The sequence below is a fragment of the Cygnus atratus genome, chromosome 14, assembly GCF_013377495.2.
Source record: "Cygnus atratus isolate AKBS03 ecotype Queensland, Australia chromosome 14, CAtr_DNAZoo_HiC_assembly, whole genome shotgun sequence".
Taxonomy (NCBI): Eukaryota; Metazoa; Chordata; class Aves; order Anseriformes; family Anatidae; genus Cygnus; species Cygnus atratus.
In genome coordinates this window covers 10,454,874-10,480,696 of record NC_066375.1, presented here as the reverse complement: position 1 = coordinate 10,480,696, position 25,823 = coordinate 10,454,874, and the positions used below count along the sequence as shown (strand labels likewise).

Genomic DNA, 25,823 nt, shown 5'->3' with positions numbered 1-25,823 from the left:
CTAGTAGCATGATTCAAGAAGATAAAAGATAATGTTTTGCCTCTGTTTTGGGAATGTTGTGCGGCCTGTTGTCTGCATTGTGATTGTCTACTACATGTGTCCCAGAAATTAACGCTGCTGAAGACTTTTTGTGTGTGTGACTGCAGGAAGTTAGAACAGGCAGATTCAGTCACTGTGTTTAACAAACAACGCAGGTATCAAAGCCTGTGACAGTTTCTTGTTTTGTGACAACAGAAGAGGATGCAGAATGTTAAAATATGTATGAGAGAAGCTTGCTGGTGCTTGAAATAGATAGCCTGGGTCTGCAGCGAAACACTCTGATCTACTGACGTATTTTGATAATTTTCAGAAGCTTAAAAAGAGGGCTAAAGAAACTGACTCCACAGCGAAGTCTTGAAGACTATTGAGAAAGCGTTAGTGTCATTTCGCATGCTTTTAGCTGGTTTTGTCAGTATTGTTTGGGAAATGCAAATATCCGCACAGGAAGCTGCTCTGAAGACTTTATGGAAGTTATCTTTCCTGTGTTGAGAATGATGAGTTGCTGGGGTGGATGGCTGGTCACTTGTTTCCAGAGCTGTGTTAACAACAATATGTGGAAAAAATAAAAAATAAGGCATTATTTGTGTTTCCAGCTAAGAGTGCTGTGGGATACGGTGGGGAGCAATGGTGGCAACATGGATGAGTGAGTTGTAAAAAGTAAAGAAAACAATCAAAAAAAAGTTCTTTACACAGGGCACGATAAGAATGGCTGGGCCTTTTTTCTTGTGTTTATTAATTTCATGTCTTGTGTGGGAGCGCCTGAGGCCAACCACCTGCGGGTACGACCCGTGGCCCTTCAGGTGGCTACGAGCAGTAGCGCAAACTCAAGGCAGCGCTGAGGAGATGCACGGATGAATGCTGTAAGTATGAAACTGTGCCCACAGCCGAGCGGGGCTCTTGCATCCGTCCCCTCTGACGTGAAGCCTTTCTCGGGGAAAGAGAAAGACAACGACGACACACTCCACGCCCTGCCGCCCTCCCACCTCACTGCCCGCCGCCAGCCCGCCACCCTGCCTTAAATACCCCCCGCGCGCCCCTCCCCTATCACGTGCCAGCTCGGGGCGGCACCCTATTGGCCGAGGGACGAGCGGGCGGTGTTCGGCCGGCTCCTCCTTCCCCCTCCCTCCCGCCCTCCTCACGTGAGGGGGGCGAGTCACGCGATTTCCGGGAACCCGTCAGGAAGGGACATAAACAAAACAAACCCGCAGCCGCATGGAGGGTCCGGCCCGCAGCGCGGGGGGCGGCGCCCCCTGCTGAGCCCCGGCCGCCCGGTGAGTGCGGGCCGCGGGGGGCGAACGGCGGCGCCGGGACGCGGCCTCGCCCAGCCCCGGGGGCGGCCCCGGCCGCCTGCTGCGCCCCGGGGAGGAGGCGGGAGGCGGGGGGGGGACCCCTGTGGGAAGGGGCCCGGCGGGGAGGAGGAGGCCGTGAGGGGGTTGCGGGCACCCGGCAGGGCTGAGGCCGTCCGCCCCGCTCCCCGAGTGCCGGGGCCAAGCGGCTGGGAGCGGAGCCGCAGCAGCCCCGCCGCCCCCTGGCTGCACAGCCGGGGGGGTGTGGCCGTGCCGGTGCTCCGGGCGGCGGGGGGCTGCCCGCGTCCCGCTGGGTCGGGGCCGGGCTGCGGGAGGGGGCGGCGAGCTGGCGACGTGCCCCCTCCGGCCGGCAGCGGCAGCCCGTGGCGGTGCGGGGTGAGGGAGCCGCGGGACGGCGCCGGCCCCGCCGGGAGGAGCGGCGGCTGCGGGCGCGCTGTGAGGGGGCCCCTTCACGGGGTGCCGCCGGCCGCACTTGCGCCTCGGGACGCGGCCGCCCCGCCGCGCTGCCTCCTCTCGGGCTCCCCGCTTTCTACCTGTTGCAGCCGGGGGGGCCCGGCTCTAACCCGCGGCGGGGGCCGGGCCCCCCCCTTGCTCGCCCCCGGGGCTGTGTGGGACCGCCCGGGCGGGCCGCGGGGCTGCACCGGCGGTCGGCGGCAGCCCGCGGGGATGAGGCTCTGTCGGGGGGAGTGGTGGGTGGGTGCCGGCCGTCCCCAGCCCCCGGGAGGGCCGCAGGGCGGGGGGCGGTCCCCGCAGGGCAGGGGGAGCCCCCGGCTCGCTGCCCGCCGGGAACGGGGGGCTCGGGGCCGGGGGCCCGGTGCGGGCCGGGGGCGCTGCCCCGCGGCGCGGCGGAAGGGGGTTTGTTTACATGTCGCCTCAGCCAAGCTTGAAAGAGCCGCTGGGCGGCTGAGCGGCACGCGAGGCGGCCAATGGCAGCGCGCGGCGAGGAGACGCGAACCAATGAGCGGGCGGGGAGGGCGGGGCGGGGCGGTGGCGGCAGGGCTAGGCTGCGCTCGGCGGTGCCCGGCGGGGCGGCCATGTTGGCGGGGAGGTGTGGTGGGGACGGGGCTGCCCCGAGCCGGGCGGGGGCGGCCTCTGGGGGCCGGGGCGGCTGCGGGGCGTCCGGTACCCGCCCGGTACCAGCCCCGTGCGCACCCCGGGCCCGTCCCGGGCCTATCCACGGCCTTCGTCCTCCCCCGTGCCCGTGCTGCCCGTCCCCGGTACCGCTCCGTGCCGCGGCGCCGTCCCAGCCCGGCGCGGTGTGACGGGGCTGCTGGGGCAGCAGAGGGGATGTAAGGCCTGAACGGGGCCGTGCCGCGCTCCGGTACGGGCACGAGCGTTTTCTGAGGCGGCCCTGCGCGGCCGGCTGGCCGCTCCCAGTCTTCGGGCTGCGGAGCTGCGAGACTGAGTGCTCTCTGCGCCGGCTGCGAGTCGCTTGTTGAAATCATCCCTTGCAAAACCCGCGAAACAGAACCGGTCCGATAGAGCTTTAAAATATTTTAAATGTTTTTAAAATTAGGCTGTTAGCCTTTGGCCTGAAGGCGCTTAGCCAAGTGGCTTCTTAGCATCCTTGTGGGGAAAGTTAATTATAATCGAGTGTGTGTTTATGTGCAAAGAATTACAGAGGGGCAGGCGCTTAGAAGCCGAGTCAGTTTTCGTCGTTGGCAAGATCAACGAGGAATCGGGCTTCTGTAGGGAAAATAGCTTGGTGGTACTTCTAGCAGGAAAGATTTCTTACAGAAATATCAGTGCTCAGCGGTAGGACTTCTTACGGGCATAAATAACGCAGACAGCTCACAGCCATGAGCGTTGTGGCCATGAGTTGACCTGAGCAAAAAAATAGTTGTGTGTTTGGTGGGGTGTTGCCTGCTGCTAAGAGAAATCTGCAGCAGAGGCATCCAGCCACTGAGCATCTTTGCCATGTTTTTCTAAATAATGAGGGTTCCAAAAAAAAAAAAAAAAAACTAACTTTCTGAAGCACAAATGCTTTGAAGTCCCTTCATAATTAATAGGGAATAAATAGAAGCTTCTGTCTGACTAATAGCCTGATATGGGATGGTATAAATAAATGAATGCAGATTTAGATTCAGGCGACTTGCATGTCTGTGTTAAGTGGTTTGTGAAATCTAACTAAATTATGTTTTGAAATACAAGTTTAATAAGGATATTTGGCGCTTCGTAAGAAGTGCTTGGAAGTTGGTATTGTCTTGAAAATCAAGCCAGAAAATTTCTGGAGAACTGATGTTTAGATTTAGACCCTGCTATAATACTTTCCCTTTTTTATTATTACAAGGCAAAACATCTTCCTGATGCTTTTGAGCTCTTCCACTGGTTTTCGACTGTTTGGACTGATGGTGTTTCTGACTTTTTTCTGACTTACCTTCACTTACGAGTTGAGCAGTCGAGGGACAGTAGGGTCCTCTTCTTGGCTGGCTTTGAAGTGTGCCGTGCTGATAACCCCTTTCTAACAAAAGTCTAACAAAACCCAATTTTATAGTATGAAGTAGGCGTAGATGAGGTGGTACCATTCGCTTCATCCTAAGATTTTATTTATTTTTTTTCAGGCACTGGAGAAATATTTTTTTCTTCAGACTTTGCACTGTCAGGAAAAAAACCATAGAAACAACCATCATGTAGGGATGTAGAATATTTCTAGAGATTGTAATTTAAATTGTTGTCTAGCATTGCTTTTGTTTTCTGTCATGGCTTTGATGGCACCCATTTCAAGGAAGATTTCTTGCAATAAAAACTGAAAAATAATATAAAAATTGAATGTTAGTCTTACTGCAAATTCTCATGTGCAAACAACTCTCCTAACTCTACAGTGGTAATTTAATACAAATAATATTTTAACCATTAGAAGTTTTTTAAATGAATTGAAGTATGTTAGCATAGTTCTAATAAGTTTAAGATGCTACATTTCCTAATGAAGTCTCAGACTTTGCTCCAGAACGTAGAGAAAAGCTCGTGCTCCTAATAGGAAAATAGTATTCTGGGTGCGGTTGTTATAAAACATGTAGATGCAGTGCAGTTGGTTTGGGTTTTTAAATCACTTTTCTGCTTCTTGTATAGTGATCAGTTATTTGCATCTGCTTATTTGCTTACGCAGCCATGCTGATGTGGAATACCCCTCCAAAGTTAGGTGCTGGGAATTGATATAAAAGGGAATAGTAATTCAGAGGGAAATACGCTCCTGTATTCTTGTTGGAGTTTTATCCACTCTTTTGCCTGAGGTGCTGCATGTGTGATTGGAGCCCAGAGGTTGTCTTTGGTGGTATCGCTTCTAGATCTTGACGTCTGCTCTGAGCAAGTAGGATTGAAGAATAAAATTATAGGGAAGGTCAGTAGAGGAAAGGGAACAACGACAGCGAAGTAGCAGTTTCTGTCTCTTGAAGGGAAGAGGCTTAAAAGAAGTGAAACAATCTGTGTGTGTTCAGTTCTTTTAAATGGCAGCACTCCATCAAACCTAGGATCTGGATGTCGTAGGCAGCTGGTGTTTGTTCTCCAGGATAGAGAAGGCAAAACGTATAATGTCTGAGATGCTTATGCTGACATCTTAACACAAAAACCTCACTGAGAAGGTAGAGGAACTTTGCTGGGTGAGCAGGGGAACGGTGCTATGGTGGGTGGAAGCAGAGGAAGACAACCTTTTGCAGGACTGTCTTTGCTTGCCCGCTACTAAATAAATAAATAAACAAAAGCAAGAAAAGAAAACTGAGCGACTTCATGTTGGGGGAGAAAAACAAAAGGTTGGTTTTTTGTTTTGTTTTGTTTTTAAGTCTGGTTAACAATTGAAGATTAATGTAGAAGGAAGAAAAAAAAACGAGAATGTTACACTGAGAAACAAAACTAAGAAAAATATGTTCTGTGCCTGAAGACGGCACTGAACAGAGTGTGTTCTGTAATACGAAACAAATTGGCACAAACCGTGGAAGGAAAAAAAATTAAGAGAAGCGTAGGAGTACATATTGCACCTCTAACTGTACTGCTTTATAAAACATCCAGATACAGCAACCAGCGCACAGTACAGAAAGGTTCTTTTAAAGCACGTGGCATCGTTCTTGCGCCTTCTCTGAAAAAGAGTGTGGCTTTTTGAATGTTTTAGCCTGGCTGTGGAGGTTTGGTATTGACAGGCTCTCCTGACATGCTTTCATTATTACTGTTTGCATCAAAAATGTAACTTTGACAAACTGTGCTGTACGACGCACAGTCACCGCCATGAAAAGTGTGATTGTGCGCCTAACGTGCTTGTAAGGAGCGTTTGGCTGCTGTGATAATAGGCACTGTGCAGTCCAGAAAATGGTACGGCCGTGCTCCGCGTGCTTTTCGAATTGTACAAAATACATCTGAATTCAGACAGAAATAGCAACTTTAGTTAGAACTGCAGTACAAGTGATTCATACAGGTGACTGGGGAAGACTTTCAGACTTGTCAAGCTGTAAACTGGCAGAGTAGGTTTTTCTCTCATAGGGGCTTCTTCGGAGGTGATGTATTGTTGCAGAAGGGTTTTTACTCGTCTGGGGAAATGGCACATGCATGGTAAGTGCCATCTGTCTCCTTAATGCTGCATGTTTTGAGTTTCGGTCCTGCTATCTGCCAGTTTAAATGCACTGCTCCATCAGTAATGTCCTGTAATAAGCCTGCCATTAGGGTGTTTGAAGTTCAGGCTTCCCGGGTGCCTTGGGACCGCTATTAAACTATTACTGATGGGCGTTTTCAATAAGTGAGTAAAAATGCAGAGGGTTTTTGTTAGGATTTAGCCTTAGATTAAGGAATTGTTAACTGTTATAACACGGTTTTTGGTTACTTTTATCCAAACATCAGCAGTGTGTGTACGTATGCCGTAAACGCGTATACGTACCCCAAATTCTTCAACGTTCAATGAACGCAGTCGCTCTCAGGTGTCTCGCCCTTTCTCTCGCCCAAGTTGCCGAGCGAACCTTTTCTCAGGAGCAGGGGTGCAGCTCCCCGCCGATGCGACTGAATCCGCAGCCACGGAACCAGCTCAGGGGCTGGTTCCTTAATCACCGTGATCTGATTTCGCTGCAGGCCGCTGCCAAAAGGAGCGGCGGCACCCTGCCCAGCGCCCCGGGCGCCCTATTCCACCTGCGGTTAAGCCGCTGTGAGGCAACTGTGGGATTTCACCTGTGGATCCCTGCGTGTGGGAGAGGTTAATGTGAGGCATTAATGGAAATTGTCCTAAAGTAGACATTCCTGCTGTGCCTATTTTTAGTAATTCTTATGCTGCCGTTGTTGAGCTCTGCCACAGATCTTTCCCTTCATTCCAATCTGTATTCATTGCAGACGGTGCAACAGCTGTGCTGTTCTGTTCAAACTCAGCCTTGAGCTGAGACTGTCCATGATGATACGTTCTGTAAAAATTGGGCTTCAACTGAAGTCTACGAAGTTTCCTTTGCAGGCAGTTCAGGGTTTACATCTAAGTTTCCATATGCGTATTTGACTGGGGTCTGATTTTGGGGTGGTCCTGTGTGGAGCCAGGAGTTGGACTCGATGATCCTTGTGTTCCCCTTCCAACTCAGGACCTTCTGCGATTCCGTGCGTCCTGACAAAAACGTAAAGATTAACTGGTAAAGGAGACGCAAACTTCTCCTTCCATTCCCCTTTATACCATGCAGTGGCAGAACTTCCATGTGAGTGCAGATGTTGTGGGTGGCGTCCTGGTGCCGACACCAGAAAGTATTAATCTGATATTCCAGTGAAAAAGACGTCTATTTCTGCTACTCTGTATAGAAAGACAATGCTAATGTGTAGACTGATATTAAAGATGGTATCTTTCTTACCTCTTCCATTGCATGTGAACATCGTTAATTTGTTTTTTAAAAACAAAACAAAACAAAACAAACCAGGCCCTTTCTAAAGCCTTAGGCAAGGCCAAACAGTGAATTTGTCATCCATGCCAAATTTATCAGCATAGGAAGGACCAGCTCTGTTGCTGTGTCATCTTCCCTGTGTGAAGGAAGACAGGGGTTGTTTAGGCACGTTGCCCTGGGACACAAACTTAGCTTTTAAATGTCACTTTCAGATAAGTAAAAGGAGTTCCCTGGAAGTTTCAGAGTGAAAGGAAAATTTTCTCAGAAGGCGCTGGCTCTTACTTGACGCAGGACCCTACAAGGGAACGGCTGGGGTTGGCAGCGGTAGCGTGGTTTTATTGAGAACTGTAATTTGTGCATGACTGGACTTGCAGCTTTTGTTTTCTTCTTTATACTCCAGCTGATGTTTGAAAAGCAGTATGTTTTGATGACTGAAGAATTTTTTGAACAATGTCTGTTTTTACCTCAGTTTGACGATATACACGCTGAAGTTAACAAAACAGCTGAGGTAGTATCTGGAAGTAGGAATAATCTGCTGTCATGTGCTGGTGGGAGGAGGCTCCTGAGTGTAGGAGAACACTTCTACTTTGCTATGTGCTTTTCGAAGCAAGAGAATAAACACTCTGAGCAGATTGCACCAAACTGACTTAGGAGCAATGCCGAGTGAAGAATTCTGGTCAAGAAACAAATGTGTGTTCACTGATAATGCTGAAAAACTGTATAACTATGATGGTTCAGGTTTTGGATTGTGCCTCTCTAACAGCATTTTCTTCTAAAAGAAACATTTTGTATAGGGGTAGGGATGTCCCGGGAAAGCAAGGCAATAAGAAAGCAGCCTCCCTGAAGGCAGTTACATTAGATACTAACGTCTGAGAGCATGGATTTTTTTTTTTAATATAACTTTTTTTTTAAATTCCTGTTACTTCATAGTTCTGTTGGGCAAGTCTGTGTCTTCCCTTCCTACACTTTTCCAACAGTGAGCGTACCTGCCGCAATCCCTCTACCACTAGGTGTTGCTGTATGAGTGATTGATACAATCTTATCTGAAGCTGAATGGATTCAACTCCTAAGAAAAGGAGGAGATATTCCTAAAACAGTATTACTGTCTATTCTGAAACTAGTGTTTTGAGACGTTTGTCTGCAACATTTTTAGAATTCATTGGCTCTGTTATATTAGTCATAAAGGTTTTTTCTTTTTGTGTGCCCAGCAGTATGCTAGTTATTTTTCCAATTAGGCAGGCTTTTCTTTTCATACGGCTATAGAGTGCACAGTTTAGGTAGTGAGGAAAAAAGGCAACAAAATGTAACTCAGCCGAAAAGGTTTTCACAGGAGCTCTGTTCTGTAGCATCAATGGCTTTTCATTTGGTGAAAAATGGCAGGGGAAGAAAATTGCTGTACATTCTAGCGTGAGGAATAATCATTTTTCAGGGAGAAATTTTGTCTTTAGTTCACTTTGGCTGTTTTTTTAGCACCGTTGTTTTTGGTGACAGAATACTTACCTCCTTGGTGTTTATTCTACACAGAGATCTACAAACAGAAGAACTCCGTAAGGGTGAACTGAAGTTATCCTAAGGAAAAAATTCATTGCATGGATTGTGTAAACTCACTGAGACTGAAGTAAAGCTGGAAAGGAATCTAAAAGTGAATAAAACAAGAAGTTTGGAATTGGATTTGGGTAATCTGGGCTTGGAAATGCCTCAGGTAAGTCTGAAATGTTACGATTGGATTTGCTTCTGCAAATAATTTTGCTTCCTTGCTTAAAAAAATGGAAAAATGTAAGAGCAAATTTGTCTGGCATCAGCAGGAGGAACTTAGAAGAGACTAAATGGTATATATTTTCAGGGTCCTGGTAGACTCGAATCAGTGGAAAGAATTTGGAAGAGACTGAATGGTATATATTTTTTTAGGGTTGTGGTGGGAGCTATGTTTCTGCTCTTGGTGCTGTATTTGTTCACACAGCAAGAATCAGCAAAGTCTTCTTGATGAGGGTGAATGCCTGGAGAGCAGCCTTTTATTACTGCAGTGATTCACGCATCAGCGCACTGAGTGACTTTCAGCAGTATAGTGTTTCTCCCTTCCCAACCCTCAAGGCGAGTTTGTCTAGAAGAGAAATAGAGGTCTGGCGTGAAATGTTGCAGAAGGCTGTGCTGCCTTTTGCCTGCATGCCTAGTCATCCTGCATAATGGTGGTGGTTTTTTTTTTTTTCCAAAGTTCTCTTTTGTTCTTGAGAGAGATAACACTCTTGATTTAGTTATAATAATTTTTGCTATTGTTACAATCTCAGGTAGAAGTTTTTACAAGTTCTAATGGTTCTAAAAACAGCCAATGCTGCTTTGGTACAAAATGGTGTGTATCAGGGTGAAGGCCCTGCAGGCGTGTAGTCCTGTCGATATTCCCAGATCTTGCCAGTAACTCACTCTCCTCTTCTACAAATGCCTAATGTATCCCTAAACTTGGCAAACGTGAGAATTTCAAACCAACCCAATAGAATGAATGAGCAATGCTCTTGCAGCCATATAGTGAATACAAACGTGTTCTTTGATTAAGAGCTGCATGTTGTTAGCTGCTCTGAAAGCATTCTCTCACTCTGAGAAGTGACGTTCTTATCTGTGTAGGTAAAAACCTTCCAGATGCAAGTATAACACAAATTCAGAGACTTGGATGAAATGACAACGCTCTTATGTTTCATTGAAGGAAAGAATCTGCTTTTTATAGCATGCTTCAATATTCAGTATCAATTTTGTTGTAGCCCAGTGTGAGTGGAATGGACCCTCCTTTTGGGGACGCCTTTCGGAGCCATGTGTTTTCAGAGCAGACTCTGATGAGCACAGATCTCTTGGCAAGCAGTTCAGATCCAGACTTCATGTATGAACTGGTAGGTCATCTTTCTGTGTGTGTGCATGCATCCCACTCCTTGACTAACACCGTGTGTTCACGTAGTAATAAAGGTGTATTTGTTCAAGAACGCTGGAGGATTATTCATTACTGCTTGCCACTGCCTAGGGAAGGGCCTAACTGCTTGGCCAGCAAATGTAATGCTTCTTCAGTAGACGCTCGTTACAGCTGGCCATCGGGAGAGGCTTGATATACTAGTCTCACGTGGAGCTGTGTTGGTGTTACATCTTTGTGCTTGAGACTCTTCCTTACAAACCATCTTTTCTGCAAGAGCAGCTATATGCTACTTCACCCAAGCTGTGAATGCAAGGGAAGCAAAATACAAGTTGACTCGTGAGCTGTTTACAGTAGCATTCGTGATTTTTTTCCTGTGTCAAAGGAGAAAGGTAGCTCACTGTTAACTGATCGGCTTAGAAGGAGGTTTTCCAGGGACTGGTAAACTTAAGCGCATTCTGTTAATCAAAGTTTGACCTAGGTTAATGGAAACTAGAACACGTTGCCGGTGATTCACCGTATGAATTTAAGTAGACGACAGATATGATTTGATACCTTTTTTTTTTTTTTTTAACTCCGTTATAACTTGTCTTACAATGCACAGGACAGAGAAATGGACTACCATCAAAGCTCCAGAGACAACCTGCTTTCAATGGAGGACTGCAAAGACCTCGAGAACTTCGAGTCTTTTACGGACATCCTGGACAAAGAAGTTGCTCTCACCTCCAAGTGGGAGCAGTGGGACACGTACTGTGAAGACTTAACTAAGTACACTAAACTAACCAGCTGTGACATCTGGGGAACAAAAGAGGTGGATTATCTGGGCCTTGATGACTTTTCAAGCCCATACCAAGATGAAGAGGTGATAAGTAAAACACCGACTCTGGCTCAGCTTAACAGTGAGGACTCCCAACCTGTTTCAGATTCACTCTATTACCCTGATTCGCTCTTTAGTGTAAAACAAAACCCTTTAAATTCTCTGTTACCTGGCAAAAAAATTGCAAGTAGAGCAGCAGCCCCAGTCTGTTCCTCCAAGAACGTTCAGGCTGAGGCACCTCTATTGGACTGTGTTCAGAAGGCAAGCAAACCTGCAACTCAGCCTGCTTCCAGTACACAAATCATGGTGAAGACCAATGTGTACAATAATGAAAAGGTGAACATTCATGTTGAATGTAAAGACTATGTTAAAAAGGCAAAAGTAAAGATCAATCCTTTACCCCAGAGCAGACCAGTGGTGAGCCAAACACAGGCAGATGCAGCAAAGGAAAACACCTGTTACTGTGGTGCCGTAGCAAAGAGACAAGAAAGGAAAGAGTCCCCACACAGTCACAGTACACCTCCTGTTTTGCCTTTTAAAGAGACTCAAGAACTGCTCCTCAGTCCACCCCAGGAAACCACAGGACTTATTGTGGGGGAGAGCAGTCTTTCTGCCAGCACATCAGTGTCAGATTCTTCACAGAAGAAAGAAGAGCACAACTATTCTCTTTTTGTAACGGACAGTCTGGGTGAGCAGTCAGCCAAAGGAGACCCTGAAGAAGATGAGGAGGATGAGGAAGATATTGAAGATGAGGACCACGATGAAGGATTCGGCAGTGAGCACGAGCTCTCTGAAAACGATGATGAGGAAGAAGATTATGAGGATGATAAAGACGATGACATCAGCGATACTTTCTCAGAACCAGGTACCAGCAATGTTGGGGCTTATTAACGTTAAGGTTAACAGATTTGTCTGCCAGGAGAGACAGAATGCTTTTGAATGCTTTCTAATTACAGGTGAACAACACTGGTCTTAAATTCTGAACATTCGTCCCAGATTTCTTAATGGCTATTCAAAATGTAATTAATGAAAACTGTACAAGGACTGTGTTTTCCCTGTTTTGGGGGAAAAAAAAAAAAAGGATAAATGGTGGTCATACTTCAAAAGTGGTAATAGACAATAGAGGAAAGCAAGCTTGTAGCCTGAGGTCGTAGAGCAACTAGATGCAATTGATATCTCCCTTTTTGTGGATTAATGAATGATAGGATGTGCAGAGCTTTCTAGGGCTTCAGTAGGCTGTGCTCTGAATTTATCCCGAGTTGTACCTCTTGATAGCTGGTATGAAATTGTAGCCCGAGTGAAAGCAGTTCATAATTACTTAAGTGCTACTATAGGTATATTTTTCCACAGAATCCACATAATACCTACCACTGAAACTAATAGAACTATTTCTTGGTGGTTTTCGACAGTAACACTTAGTGGGTCTGCAAGTAGAAATGGAGCATTAACAACAAAAATAAGAACCAACCTTCATCCAGAAGGTAACAGAGTGGTAAGATTCTGTAAAAAGAAAATCTACAGGGACAGGACTGTAACCAAGTATTAGGTTAATTTTAGGAAGTATTATAGTATTCACGGTTTGTAATTGCTTTGTAGTAGAGCATGAGAATTAAGGTGTTCAGACATTTGGCAGTATGTAACTTTGGGGGAGAAGAAAACCAGCTGAAATTCTCCCCTTTTAAAAACAGCAGCTTCTCTAAAACATGCTGTTGTTTGTCATACTGAACTCTGAGATTAAATTATTTTCTAAGTAGATTTCCTGAGCTGGAATTAAACTTGTTAAGCACTGTGCCCTTTATGTTACTTTTTCATGTACATAACACACTTTTATTAGCATTTTAAAATCGCTTCCTCCCTTCTTCTGAATTGAACTCCCTTTACTTCCCGAGGCTTTCAGTAGCTATTAAAGCTCTGTAATGACTGCTGTACTACACAGTGCTTTGCAGCCCACAGAGGCATGTTGCACAGAAAGCCTGGTAATCTTGAAAAAGAGATGTTGTATTAAAATGCTGGGATTTCAGGTGGTGGAATTACATTAACTGCTTGTTGTTTGTTCAGATTCTGCTGACAGGCTCTCACCTTCTAAATGTAACTGCGTGGTGCAGTGTAGGAGCTGAGGAAATGGGCTTGCTACAAGCTTGCTACAAGTCAATGAAGACATTCACCTTCAGTACAGTGATATTAAAAGATAGTATCTGCACATATTTTTTAATATATAAAGAGATAATATCTCCAGGTATTTTAGTTCTCTTACTCATACTTGTGTTGCCTTTTTTTTTTTTTTTTAAACCTTTACAGTAAAGGTAAATTCTATGGAAAAGGCTTCTAAATGAGCATAGCTCTGGAAGACTTAACCTTGCAGAGTTTCCATGAAACCAAAATCTGTTCATAAAGAAGTGAAGATAGGACAAAAACTTTATATTTGCTGACCCTCTGATGTGTGTACTTTACGTACAGTTTGCTTTTGTTTATTCTTTTTCACGTGTGTTTTGGGAATGTGTGATATGCTTTCTTAAAGCATTGGAGTCAGTGTTGTCTGAGGAAGTACTTAGCTATAGTGATCTTCAGGGACTTGGGAACATAACTGAAAATGTGACTGCCTTTCACCAATGCTTTTATTGTAATTGGAATACAGATTTAGCAATTTTGGTCCCCTATGAAGCTTGCTTATTATGGGAATTAGGAGCCCAGATCTGGGCATTTTACCTATCTTGTTTAATAGAAATATTTGTAGATGACTGGTTTGCTATCAAGTAGTGAAGACATTCCAGAAAGGAAGGATGCAAAAATTGATTCAGTTTTCAGTAGTACTGGAGAAGAGAGAACTAAAGGGAAATGTGCGTGTAGAGACATAGAGGTTGTTTAAAGTTGCATTGCCTGTTTGAGCACCTGTACCATCAGCTGGAGGAAAAGGGCTCTGTAAGTGATTTTACAGAAGTCATCATGATTAAGTGGTTTCAGAGAAGGGTGTTCTTGGGTTTGTTTTGGCTGGGTTATTTTTGCTGTTAATCTCGTAAAATGCAGAAGTCATGTCTATGCTGTTCTCTGTCTTTCTTACTTTAACTCTTGTAAATTTAAACCTAAAATTAGTAAGGGATGTGAGCAAAGATTTTTAGGAGTGACTTGCCAGAGACTTGAAAAGTAAATACAAGAACCTTTACAGATTTCTTAGAAGCTCAACAAAGAAAGTGAGACTGCTGTATGATGCTTGCTAGGAGGAGGATTCAGTGAAGTTTAATACAATGCAGAAAAGCTAAACACATCTTTTGACTGCTGTATGTTGCAGACTACATTAGGACATTGTGCACTAGACTATCCCATGTAACTCTAAAATGATGGCAGGCCAATGTTAGACTTGCAAGGCAGGATGCATTAAGTCAACATAATTTAAATTGCCAACATAATTATGGTTTAAATAAGCAAACAGGAAGTCCTGTTTTTAACCTTGTTTTACATTTGTACACATCAGCTATTAAAGAGATTTGTTTTCATTGGTTGGCTTAATTCTGTGTTATCATGAAGATGGGCTGAATTTATACCTGTCTGTATAATGAGTTACATAGCTTGACGTGATTTTAAAGTGGAAAGTAAGGTGCGTTTTCTTTAAAGAGTATTTTGATACTTATGTCAAACAGCATTTGGGTCAAAGGGAAGTGTAATTAAAAATATCTGTGGTATTTGAAACTATATTTAATGTAATTTGCCATAATCCCTTTGTCTATACAAGAAAAAACGTGTTCTTTAAAGCATGCTTCATTTGATTTTTCCTTTAAAATACTGTCCTTTTAATAAACCAAAGAACCAAAGTAAATGAGTTGATGGCATGATTAGAAACAGAACTTTTGAACTGGTATCATCCTTCCGTGTACCTAACTTTTATTCGTACGTTGGGTTATGAGGTGAGAGTCAGACCAAAGCAAGAAAGTTTGGTTTTTGTCTTTCAAATGTTTCTTCAAGTGAAAACAGAATAATGGAATGGACTGTTTTAAAATAAAGGCGGCGTTCTTTGTGCTGTTGTTACAAGATGATGCAGAGCTCAAGCATATGGGCCCAAGGCTTATTGAGCTTACAGTCCAGTCAGTGGTTGGGTTTTCTTTAAGCTTCGTTGGTGTATAAGGTGTTTGAAATCTACTCTTTTTTAATTAAATATGAAGTGTGATATAGCATTTTAGTACAAAAGGTGGTGCAGTATTTTTTTTAACCTTAGTACAACCTGTATTTATTTTCTAAAGCATGTGTAGAATTTTAAAAACTGTATTTTGTGTTTACATACTTACAGTCTAAACATTTATGCAATGTGGATATTGTCATTATAGTTTCTGTGTACTTGAAGAACAGTTTGCCGTATCAAGTGCATTGTAATACACCTCTAAAATATTCTGTAGCTTTACTGTGGATTTCTCTTCATTTTACTGAAGAGGTGAAGAAGAGATTGAACAGCTTGTGTCCAAACCCTTTCAATTCAGATGTTCTTTTCTTATGGACTTTGGGTCATTGTCCTAGTAACAGAGCCCCATTCCTACAGTCTAAGAGAGATGGATGGTTTAATTTATTTCCCAAAGGTACTTAAACTCAAGGTAGAGCAATAATTTTGCTTTATTTATTAGGCTTTTGCTAATCCATCTTTATTTTTATCATCTACTTCTCTATGGTTTTTGACTGAAGATTAATTAAAATGTGGAGGAGAGTTAGGATTATGTTCCTGCAAACTACTGGAGAACGCTGTAAAAGTGGAGGGACGCTCTCCAACAGCTGTTCTCCGTACTCCACAGTAGTGAGATCGTGGGGGAGAAGAGCAATAGGGCTTAAGGGGTCAAAGAACCAGAAGGAGCTTTCAATGCACAAATAATTTGTCTTTATTCAGCTGATGAAGCACCATCACTAGCTCAGTGTCTATCCCTGGATTTAAAGCAAATACCCGGTAGTAGTTGAGGCTGAAAACCAAGTAGATTAGATAACGTGAAACAAGCCATTGTCGCTCTTTTTGTGCTCACCTTGAACCTTCAGCCTGCAGTTAAAAGGCTAGAAATAGTCTTGTAAACATTATATAAACAATGCGATGCATTATTTTAGGGTATGAAAATGATTCTGTGGAGGATTTAAAAGAAATGACTGCAATATCCTCTCGAAAAAGAGGCAAGCGAAGATACTTCTGGGAGTACAGCGAGCAGCTAACACCGTCACAGCAAGAAAGGATGCTGAGGCCATCTGAGTGGAATCGAGATACGTTACCAAGTAACATGTATCAGAAGAACGGTCTCCATCATGGTAAGGATAGAGTCCTCCTTACAAGTGAATGGCTTTCATGCTGACACCGTCAATAGCCAAATTCCCATATGTGAAATGGCAGAGCGCTGCATTTTGGCCATGGAAATAAATCCTTAAAACACTGCAAGTCTGTTGCTTAATTAGCAGAGTTCTGTGCCGTGCCCAAGGAGGGCACAGTGAACGTACAGTAGTAACTTTCAGTGTGGTTTCTTCCAGAGGAAGGTGGATGAATTGAGAATTGTAACTTCCAATAGCTTTCAGCGGAAACCCCAAGAGCTCAGAATTTTCGCAGTGTGATGCTGTAAACAGCAAGGGTAGGGCATGTGACGGATACGTGCTCCTTGGAGCTGTTGGACAGTATCAGTCTTGCTTGTGTTCAAGTAAGCAGCAAGTGATCTGAGATGCAAAGTTCACATTAACTACAATGTGAACTAAAGGACAGGCAGGTGATAAGATGTAACTGTCTCTTTCTTCTCTTCTTTACCTGTTTCTCCCACCTGTGTAAATGCAACACAGTGAAGCAGATACTTTTCAGGGAATGAACTATTTCTTTAAAATACCCTTTCAGAAACTTAGACTGATTGGTCCAATAACTGTGTCTTTCATTCCCGTGACTTTTCGATTGCTAACTTGCTGTACTTTAAACATGACTAACGCCACTGAGATCAAACCACACGTAGGAATAATGTTTGTTCTCTTGTCACAGGACCTCTTTGGTAGGCTGTCCTATTTGGTTGTGGTTTTGAAGGAACAAAATTAAACCAATTTCTCTGGCTGTAACATTAATATTTCCTTACAACTGAAAATTGTCTTTAACATTGCAGTTTACCTTCTGTTAAACAAAAAGATTTTTCTATTTTACTTAGATAAATTCATTAATTAACTTGTGGATTCAGTCTCACTAGACTCTGGTGGGAGCAAGTGCCCTTTAAGTCAGTGAGTTGTGTATGCAAGGGACTTATAGGATCAAACACTAGTTAACAGCCAGAAGCTACAGAATATTACACATGCAGGATTTTTGTATTACACATGTACCAAGGTCATCTGCTACCTCAGATAAATGATGCTAAATTATCATCTCCCTGATCAATATTTCTGGAGCAGGTTTTGTCAGTTCTATTAACATTTTCATGTAAGTATCAGTAACAACTGACACTTAAGACATGTAGGTAGCAGTGGCAGAAAATCTCGAGGAATAAGGATTTTGTCTTGAATGTGCGTTTCCACCATAAAAGCAGCCCTTAAATAGCTTCAAATACATCTAAAAAGGATCGACTGGCCTTTATGTGGGTTATTTAAGCTTGATATCAATGAAGATCATGCAGGTACCAGGCCTCTCAAATCTTTCTTAACACAGAACTTTCAGAATAAGATTATTTAGGAATTTAATCAGCTTGAGTGTCCCAAGAGAATATGCTGGCTGAACACATGAGTTAGCAAGTTACAGCTGGGGCAAAACAACTGGGTTTGAACTTGTGATGTACATTTTTCAGCACAGTTTTGTGCATACTGTCCATCACATCTAATACATTTCTAGCCCAGCCAGCACTATTTGCTCTTATCTGATCTGGATATAATACGAATTGTACAGAGCAGTTTGTCTGGAAGTGCTCCTTCTATTGTGAAAGGCCACAGGGATCACATGATGCCAGACCATTCTCTTGTAACAAACAAAGGAACTTAAACTGCACCGAAAATAATACATATTTAAGAATGTTTTTTCACAGGTTTGTGTACATATTGTGTCACTTCCCAACTCAATTTTCTGCATATTCAAAACAGGAAAATATGCAGCAAAGAAGTCACGGAGGACTGATGTAGAAGACCTGACTCCCAATCCCAAAAAACTTCTACAGATCGGTAATGAACTGAGGAAACTGAATAAGGTGATCAGTGACCTGACGCCAGTCAGTGAACTTCCCTTAACTGCCAGACCCAGGTCAAGAAAAGAAAAGAACAAACTGGCTTCCAGGTATATGCTCGCTCACACTACTTGGATGGGTACATTTGCATTACTAGAGCTGTACAAGTAAGACTAACTTTTGTCTCGAGATCCTGCTTCACTGTGGCAGTCCCTGTTGATGGGTTTATTACCTGTTAATCAAAAAGCAGGACAACTGGCTCTATGGAGATGTAGTTTGCCTGGTCCCTACTAGTTAGGGACTAGATAGATAATGATATACTTCCACTGGAAGCTGTCTTAGCTGCAGTGCAAATGGTCGTTGCAGTTGTAAAACCCGCAAATGTGAAATATAAGCAAATACAGGTAGTAGCGTGCTTTCAGTGGAGGTGAGTGAGTAGATACATGATTTCGTTTGTCAAAGCTCTGGGAGCACTGAGTGATAAGTTGGTTTGGCTAACTGAAACAGATGCTCTTAGTATTCTGGAACATTTGTTAAAATGTTCTAATTCTTCCACTCTTCTTACTATAGGGCTTGTAGACTAAAGAAGAAAGCCCAGTATGAAGCCAATAAAGTAAAACTCTGGGGTCTCAACACAGAATATGGTAAATACAACTCTTCACATGTTAGTTTTTCTTGTGTTCTTAAGGCAAGTCTGTGTTAACAGTGCGTGGACAAATGAGCATCTCTTTTGTTCCGGGGGGAATGTGGTGTAAATCTAATCCCGTTTCTTTCTTTGCAGATAATTTACTGTTTGTGATCAACTCCATTAAACAAGAAATTGTTAATCGAGTGCAGGTGCCTAAAGATGATAGAGGAGTCAACATGGAACAAAGATTGAACGTACTCATTAAAGATACACTTGGTAAGCAGTAAATCTAATGTATTTGCGTGTACGTGAGGAGACATGACATCTGCAGTATGTTAGATTGCAAACGATTTGTGGCATAGAGAAAAGAAAAGTATTTCGTAATTACAGCTGTAACCAAGCCTTTTGCTTGGTTACTAAACAAAATGTTTGTTGGCTGTTACAGGAACGTGCAAATATGTGCAATTAATATTAACCTTACAGTGCGTTTTCCTACGCTCTGTTTTTAGGACTGCCTGTAGCTGGACAAACATCAGAATTTGTGAATCAAGTTTTAGAGAAGACTGCAGAAGGAGACCCAACGGGTGGCCTTGTAGGATTACGAATACCAATGTCAAAAGTTTAAGCCGTGATTTCACCTGTTCTCATCGGTCAGATTCTTCCTGTGTTGTCAAGTATTTCATTGTAAATTGCATTCTGGTCTGCATGTCAGTTTAGCATTATGTAAACACTTACAGTTAGGTTCCATTGTTTTTAAATAACAATGTAGTAAACAAATCAGAGCATGATATAAAATGCTTAATAGCATTTTTGGAGCATAAACTAGGTAGTTTTAAAGCTGCTTTAAGATTAAATACAGACTTGAGGATTCTTTTTAAAATTAAGTTATCTAGGACCAGACTTATCACTTTTATTTTAGAAGCAAAAACATGTTTTTGCTAGTAAAAATTTTTAGCATATGCCAGACATTGTGGCAGGTTTATGCTCCAAGCAAAATAAGAGGAAGCATTTTTTTTGGTAAAGCTGTCACTTTAGGGGTTTTTTGGTTCTTTTTTGTTCTTTTTTTAATTTTTGTTTGTTTTGGAATAATTGGATTTTCTTTGTTCTTAAAAAAACAGTAAGGTTTCTTTGCAACCATTAACTTGTACATAGCACACGTGGCTTTAGAGCTAGTGTGCCATATAAGACTTTAATTTTCTAAGCTTAATATAGTATTTAAATGTCTGTGCAAGCAAGAGAAAAAAGTATATTCTTTGTGCCTTGTATTTTGGGGGGAGAGCTATCAGTATAAGCTGGTAAAGTTTTGTATGAAGAAAACCCTGAGGGGAGAAAACAAGATGTACAGATGGTGAGATTATAGGTTTTAATGTATTTGTTCCAGCTCTTAAAATTTTTGAATGTATATAGGAATATGTTGAAAATGTAGATATATGCCACAGAGTCTATGTATTGTATAAAAGATGGCTCTAGAAACTCAATTTCGGTACTTTGGCCGGAAGAAAACAAATACTTGCACATTAATGCGATTGTTTATTTTTGTACCAAAGACAAATGCAACTGATATGGCAAACTGCCAGTCTAAGTAAAGTTTTGCACAGCTTATATGATACTGTACTGAATGTAAAAAAAAAAAAAAAACAAATGAAAAAAAAAGAAAAAAAATTAAAGGTCAGGGTTAGGGATCTTACTGAACTGTGAATTTTTTTGTTTGGGTCCAATTATCTACAGAAGGAGCATTCATACATAACAATATTATTTTGCTGTTCTTGTAGTTCGCTTCCATGGTAGATAACTTGGTGGCCGTCTCGGAGTCTTTAAATCCTTTTTCTCTGCACTTACTGTAGGAGATTTTAATATATTTGGATTTTAGTAAGCTATTGGTAAAATAGTTTTCAACTTTGAGAATTTAAAAAAAAAATATTTAGCTTGTTGTAGTATACTTCCAACAAACAACCAAAATAAAATTATTTTTATTGTAATGTGTATATATGTAAAGAGAAAAAAGAGCTACAAATACCTAATTCCTTAGTTGCCACTTTTCCAGTTTATGTATTATTATGCATGTGATGTTTCCAAGGATCAACACAGGCTTCAAACAAAACAACAAAAAAAAAATTTATAGACTTTTATATTTTTGTACAGGTATTTCGAAACTAGCTTCTTCAAACTTATACGTGACTTATTCTTGTTAATTCAGTAGTTTCTATGATTGGGGAATATTAACACAGAGTTCTTATTTGCTCTTCTGCTAATAAGAGTTGGCTTTGTAGTCAGTGTTAACGTACAGATTAAAAGCTTTAGCCCTTGATGAAAGTCCTTTATCTCAAGGCAAGATCATTCTCTGGTTTCATGGACCCCCTTTTCCTCCCTGTTCTTTCTCTCCCTATTTAACGATGACAAAACACTGTTTACTGAAAATAGAAATACCAAATATTTTCAAATGTAGCTGCTGAAAAAAATGCAAAAGTTCATGAAGGCTTTCTCCCCACTCCCTTTGGGGAATTTCTCCACTTCATTTCTGGTTTGTCTAAGTTTGTTTGTACTGTGATTCCTTTCTGTTTATATGTAGGTTATTTTTATATCAAAGCTTCTACTATTAAAAAAAAAGTCTGAATTGGTAACAGTGCAGTAAGAGTCACAGATGAGTGGCAATCCTGCCACATACTTACGAGCATGCACACAGCTTACTTTGTATCTAAGTATTTTAGAAGACTCAAAAGGGAGGAGGCCAAAATACCACTACTGAGCTGTACAGAAAGATTTTCCTTCACAAGACTGAACAAATACCCAGGGCAATTTAGGCAAAACTTTGTAAATCCACTTAAGATTTGCACAAACTGAGTGGACTTTGGGTGTTTTTGTTTCAGGTGTTTTTGTTGTTGCTGTTAGGGTGAGGTGAAAGTTGGCTGCTGCTTTACACAGTGGGTCAGATGCATTCCTATTATAAGCATTGCCAATGTTACAGTTATTCCAGAGATGCATACTGCCCATTAAACCTCAACAAAGAATGTCTCTTGTGAAGTTAAGGCCATGTCTGTACAAAGATTTAAATACTGTTGTTCCTTTCTGATGAATGATGTTAACACACTGCTCAGATAAGAGAGGTCCTTTATGCTATATCAAAACTGTGTGGACAAGGCAGCAGTTCTAAATATTAAGAGAGCAGTTTGCAATCAGGTAAAAACTTTTATGACAAATTAAACTGACAAGGTATTAAAAAGTCCCTTTTTTACTGCTCAGAAATACTGGGCAAATATAACTTTATAGCTCTTTATTTTTGTCTGAAAACCAGAATATGATTTTGGTCTAGCATTTCAAAGTAGACTTTGAATCTTTAGTGAATTCCATACCTTTGCATTTCAGTGTTTTCTATGTATTATTTTAAGTTAAAGCTTTTGAATAGTTGAGCTTTTTAATGTTGACACTTTATTTTGTACCTATTTATATGTATGTATATCTTAGAAAAGCACTTTGTTTAAAAAGGAAAAAAAAAAAACTGCGTTTTATATGATTCCTGCCACTTGCTGCTAACTCTGGGCTGGTCAGAATGCTGCAGCGATACTTGATATAAATAAAACCTGGCAGTAAAATGTAGAGTAAAGATAAGACCTTTTGCTGGTTTAACTTTATCATAAAGGTGACATAGGCAAGCTGTGCAGCTTTACATTTTAACCAGGGGACTCTGTGGCATTTAAACCGTCTAGAAATGGTTGTACTTTAATGCCAGTAACAATCTGCTTCCTCTAGTGTCATTAAAATATATACATTTAGTGTATACTTATCACAAAAAAAATCTTATAAGGGTATAAAAAACAACAAATGTATATGTTCTGTTTTTTGGCAATTGTGGCATGCATTTTTGGGTGATCTTTAGAAAAGACCATTTTCTAAAGATTTTCAGTGTTCATACATGGTATGTGGATCTTAATGAAGTCCTGGATTCTTTTTGTTTGTTTTTGAGTGTAGGCATTGTGAATATTCACTTTTAATCCTATATCCAAAAACAATTACATACTTTTGATTTAATACAAACAAAAGCTCTTCCTTTTTCTGATACACTGGATTCTCTAGAATTTGTTTCCATATTAAAAGCATGCTGTTATAACTGCTCTTGTTAAAATCTCGTTGGTCTGAACTTAGGTGCCACACTTTCTGAATTGGTGGACTGCTTGTTCTACTGTACCATGTATGATTCTTGTCCTTTCCTACTTCCTTCATTACAGATTATGATGTGGCTTTATATTGTGCCTTACTTGTACATCTAGAACTAAATGTTTTTCATTCCCCCTGAACACTTCAAACCTAACCCTTCCTAAAGTGAATCAGAACTATAAAAGAAGAGTTTGGATAGATCTATTTTAGTTTCTCTCAATAGCAGTCATTTTCTATTTATATGGAAGAACAGTTTTTGAATGGCCTTGCAAAATGTGGGGGTGCTCACGAAGGGCATTTTTAGCCCTAAACCCCTTTTTGCTAACACTTTCTTTTAGGGTTTATTGAACACATGTACTGATATTTGGTGAGTTCTTTTCTTGGATGAGAGAGACTTATTACTAAAACTATGTTTAGGTGTGGACTGGCTGGATTTTCTTACCATACCAGTTGAAATCATTGTGATTTAATGAAGTTGCATTGCTGCAAAGTTGATGTGAGAGTCAGGCTCAGCTGTGTTCAGTTCCTAATCCTTTATAGATAGCAGACTTTTTCCATACTTAGAAAAGAAGGCTAGGAAAAAGTAAAAGAAAAAAAAATCTGAAATGGATGAAGGGTCTTTTAACTAACCTAAAAGCAACCAGACGCTTCTGAAATACAGTAGTGTCATTTTTTATTTTATCTGAAAAAGATCCCATCCCTCCCCCCCAGTATTTATCTGGTATTTGCCTTCGTTAATAAAACAGCTTCTTCACAAAATGTAAAGAATGGGTGTGCTTTTCTTTGACATAAATCATTTAAACATAGCTATTTTTTAAAGCTCTAAAAGGCTTTGTCAGGAGAATTTCAAAGGGTTGTATATAAGTTGCCTTTAACAGAAATAGCAAATGCAATTCTGTTCCTCAAACGTGCTTGCTAGTCTTCCTGAAATTCTGTTGAGGCATAACCCAATTATGTACCGTGAATGTTAGGATCTGTATTGGCCTTGAGACCTGAATTTCAATAATGCATCTAATCATGATGATGTTTTGTTTTTAAGTCAGAGGCTTCAGTTGGAATCACCTAGTTAAGTGTGCTGCTAGATGTGGCTAGCATCTTGGCTTATTGACACAGCCTTGCGCAGAGCTGAAGTTTATGTTTACCCCAGGGATCATGTGAAGTACATTTCAAACAGTTGCTGCTTCAATGACTATTCTTCTTGTAACTGTATTAAGGGCATTAGTATGTTGAGAAAACACCACTCTTTAATATATCCCAATACAAATTGGGATTCTTAAATATCATTAATGAAAGATGGCACTTTTAGGCTCTAACTTCTTTGCAGTATACAAAAATATCTGTCTTTCTACAATTTACATTTCTCAATATGCCATGTTTTTCCCTCAATGCTTTTAGCATGATAAGAAGGTGCATGTGCACACTGAATTACAGTCCTCAGCCTCTTAGACGTTCATGAACTTCCACAAGAACAAATACTGACTATGCATTCATTGTCTTTCGAATGAGTAGTGGAGCTAAATGTGGAATGAGAGCTATTTTAAGCCACGCTTTTTTCATAAATAAAATAAAATTCCAGTCATTTTAGATAACATCAGTTTTCTGATTTGTTTTTCACAGATTTTTTTTGAGAATATTTGTTAGGTATCTGAATGTTGAACTTGAATGAGTTATCTAGCTACGGTAAAGAAAACTGGATTGGATTTGGCACACTCCACCCTATGAAACTCTTTTGATTAAGAGCAAAACCTAGTAGTAGTATGTAATTTTACCCATTTTCTTACAATAATGGGTATTCATACATTCTTATTTTAATCTTCTATCCTTCCAAAACATTTAAGTAAAACTTGTTATTGTTCAGTATTTGTGGTTCGGTGAATTCTAAGGCTGATGGCACATGGGGATGTAGGTGATTGACAGGAAAAAAAGGCATTTTAAGCAAAACATGGCATCCTGTTCTGCCTAGATACTCTATAATCTACTTCCAACTGGAGCTCAGAAAAACTTAGTCTTGTCTCTGTTAGAGAAAAATTTACCTTGTTAAAAGCATGATTTGTTAAGAGTTGCAATGTTTAATGTTGGTTAATAGTTGTGCAGTTTTTCTTTTTCTTTTCTTTGAAAAGAGGCACAATTAAACTATTGACTTTGTTTACTCTGTCACCCTTGATCCCTAGCACTTCTATTCAGATACAAATTCATCAATGTATGCAACATCCTTTGTAATTTAAAATAAAAATTGTGGAGAAAATACTGTCTCAAATCATTGTGTGGGTGGAGTGATAGCGAATGGTTTGTGCTCTCTCCCAGCGCTGTGGTATGGGGCGCAACTTTTCTTATACTATGATTCTTGGGTTTCCTCATGAAAAGCGCTTAACGCTAGCATACCCTTGAAGCACTCCCTTGGTGGAACAGGTACAGCAACATGCTGTGATGGAGGAAATGCCCTGGGGACCCCAGTATTGACAACATTCCTTTGGGGAGAGATCATAACAAGGTACCTTGCTCTCCGGTCAGCGCTTGTATTGACGGATGCCTTGCATGGCCGCTGCGTCACAGCCAGGAGAAGCTGGACCACACGGCCACCCGGCACTTCACTGGTGTTCTGGAATGCCCATGAAGGTGGTCAGCGTCTTCCAACAGCAGCTCCCTTTGTCCAAATCTGCTTTCTTTCACAGCATCCTCTGCAGGCCCAGGGCAGGGGGGTTTGAGACCAACAGGAGCCTGTGGAAAAAAAGCAAAAGGGTCACTGCACTGCCTCCCATTTCATTCAGGGACACGGTTCTCTGACAGACACCAGCCACCCTGCACCTCAAAGACCTTATAGCTCCAAGCCCACCCACCCAAAAACCTCGAGAGCTCTGCTGCTCACAGACAGACAGCTAGCACCGCTTCTCCCGGGAGGAGCCGCTTTAGGGCCGAGGCGCCTGTCCCTCATCCCTTCCACCCGGAGGACACCTCCTCGCTTCCTCAGGGGCTCAGCCGCGGCCGGAGGAGCCCCCTGCCCGCCGGCCCTGACGCGGGGGAGCCGGCGGCCG

The 25,823-nt window shown here is 42.0% G+C and overlaps 1 protein-coding gene and 1 long non-coding RNA gene across 3 annotated transcripts; one reads left to right on the top strand and one right to left on the bottom strand.

Moving 5' to 3' along the window:
• Nucleotides 1–1,167: 1,167 nt before the first annotated feature.
• Nucleotides 1,168–25,026, top strand: CREBRF (CREB3 regulatory factor). Of its 2 annotated transcripts, XM_035559736.2 has the most exons (9): nt 1,168–1,310; nt 8,699–8,876; nt 9,925–10,050; nt 10,669–11,746; nt 15,955–16,149; nt 17,932–18,121; nt 18,582–18,655; nt 18,793–18,915; nt 19,149–25,026. In XM_035559736.2, the coding sequence occupies exons 2-9, from the start codon at nt 8,868–8,870 to the stop codon at nt 19,262–19,264; spliced, it is 1,911 nt and encodes a 636-aa protein (XP_035415629.1). In that variant the 5' UTR covers nt 1,168–1,310; nt 8,699–8,867; the 3' UTR covers nt 19,265–25,026. The 2 variants fall into 2 exon arrangements, with proteins under 2 accessions (XP_035415629.1, XP_050569489.1); XM_050713532.1 differs by lacking the exon at nt 9,925–10,050 and having other exon boundaries at nt 1,177–1,310.
• Nucleotides 3,943–25,797, bottom strand: LOC118254492 (uncharacterized). Its single transcript, XR_004780674.2, has 4 exons — nt 25,658–25,797; nt 25,287–25,509; nt 6,205–6,906; nt 3,943–4,092 (listed from the first exon to the last, which is right to left on the bottom strand). It is a non-coding gene; the product is annotated as an uncharacterized LOC118254492 (long non-coding RNA).
• Nucleotides 25,798–25,823: the final 26 nt, after the last annotated feature.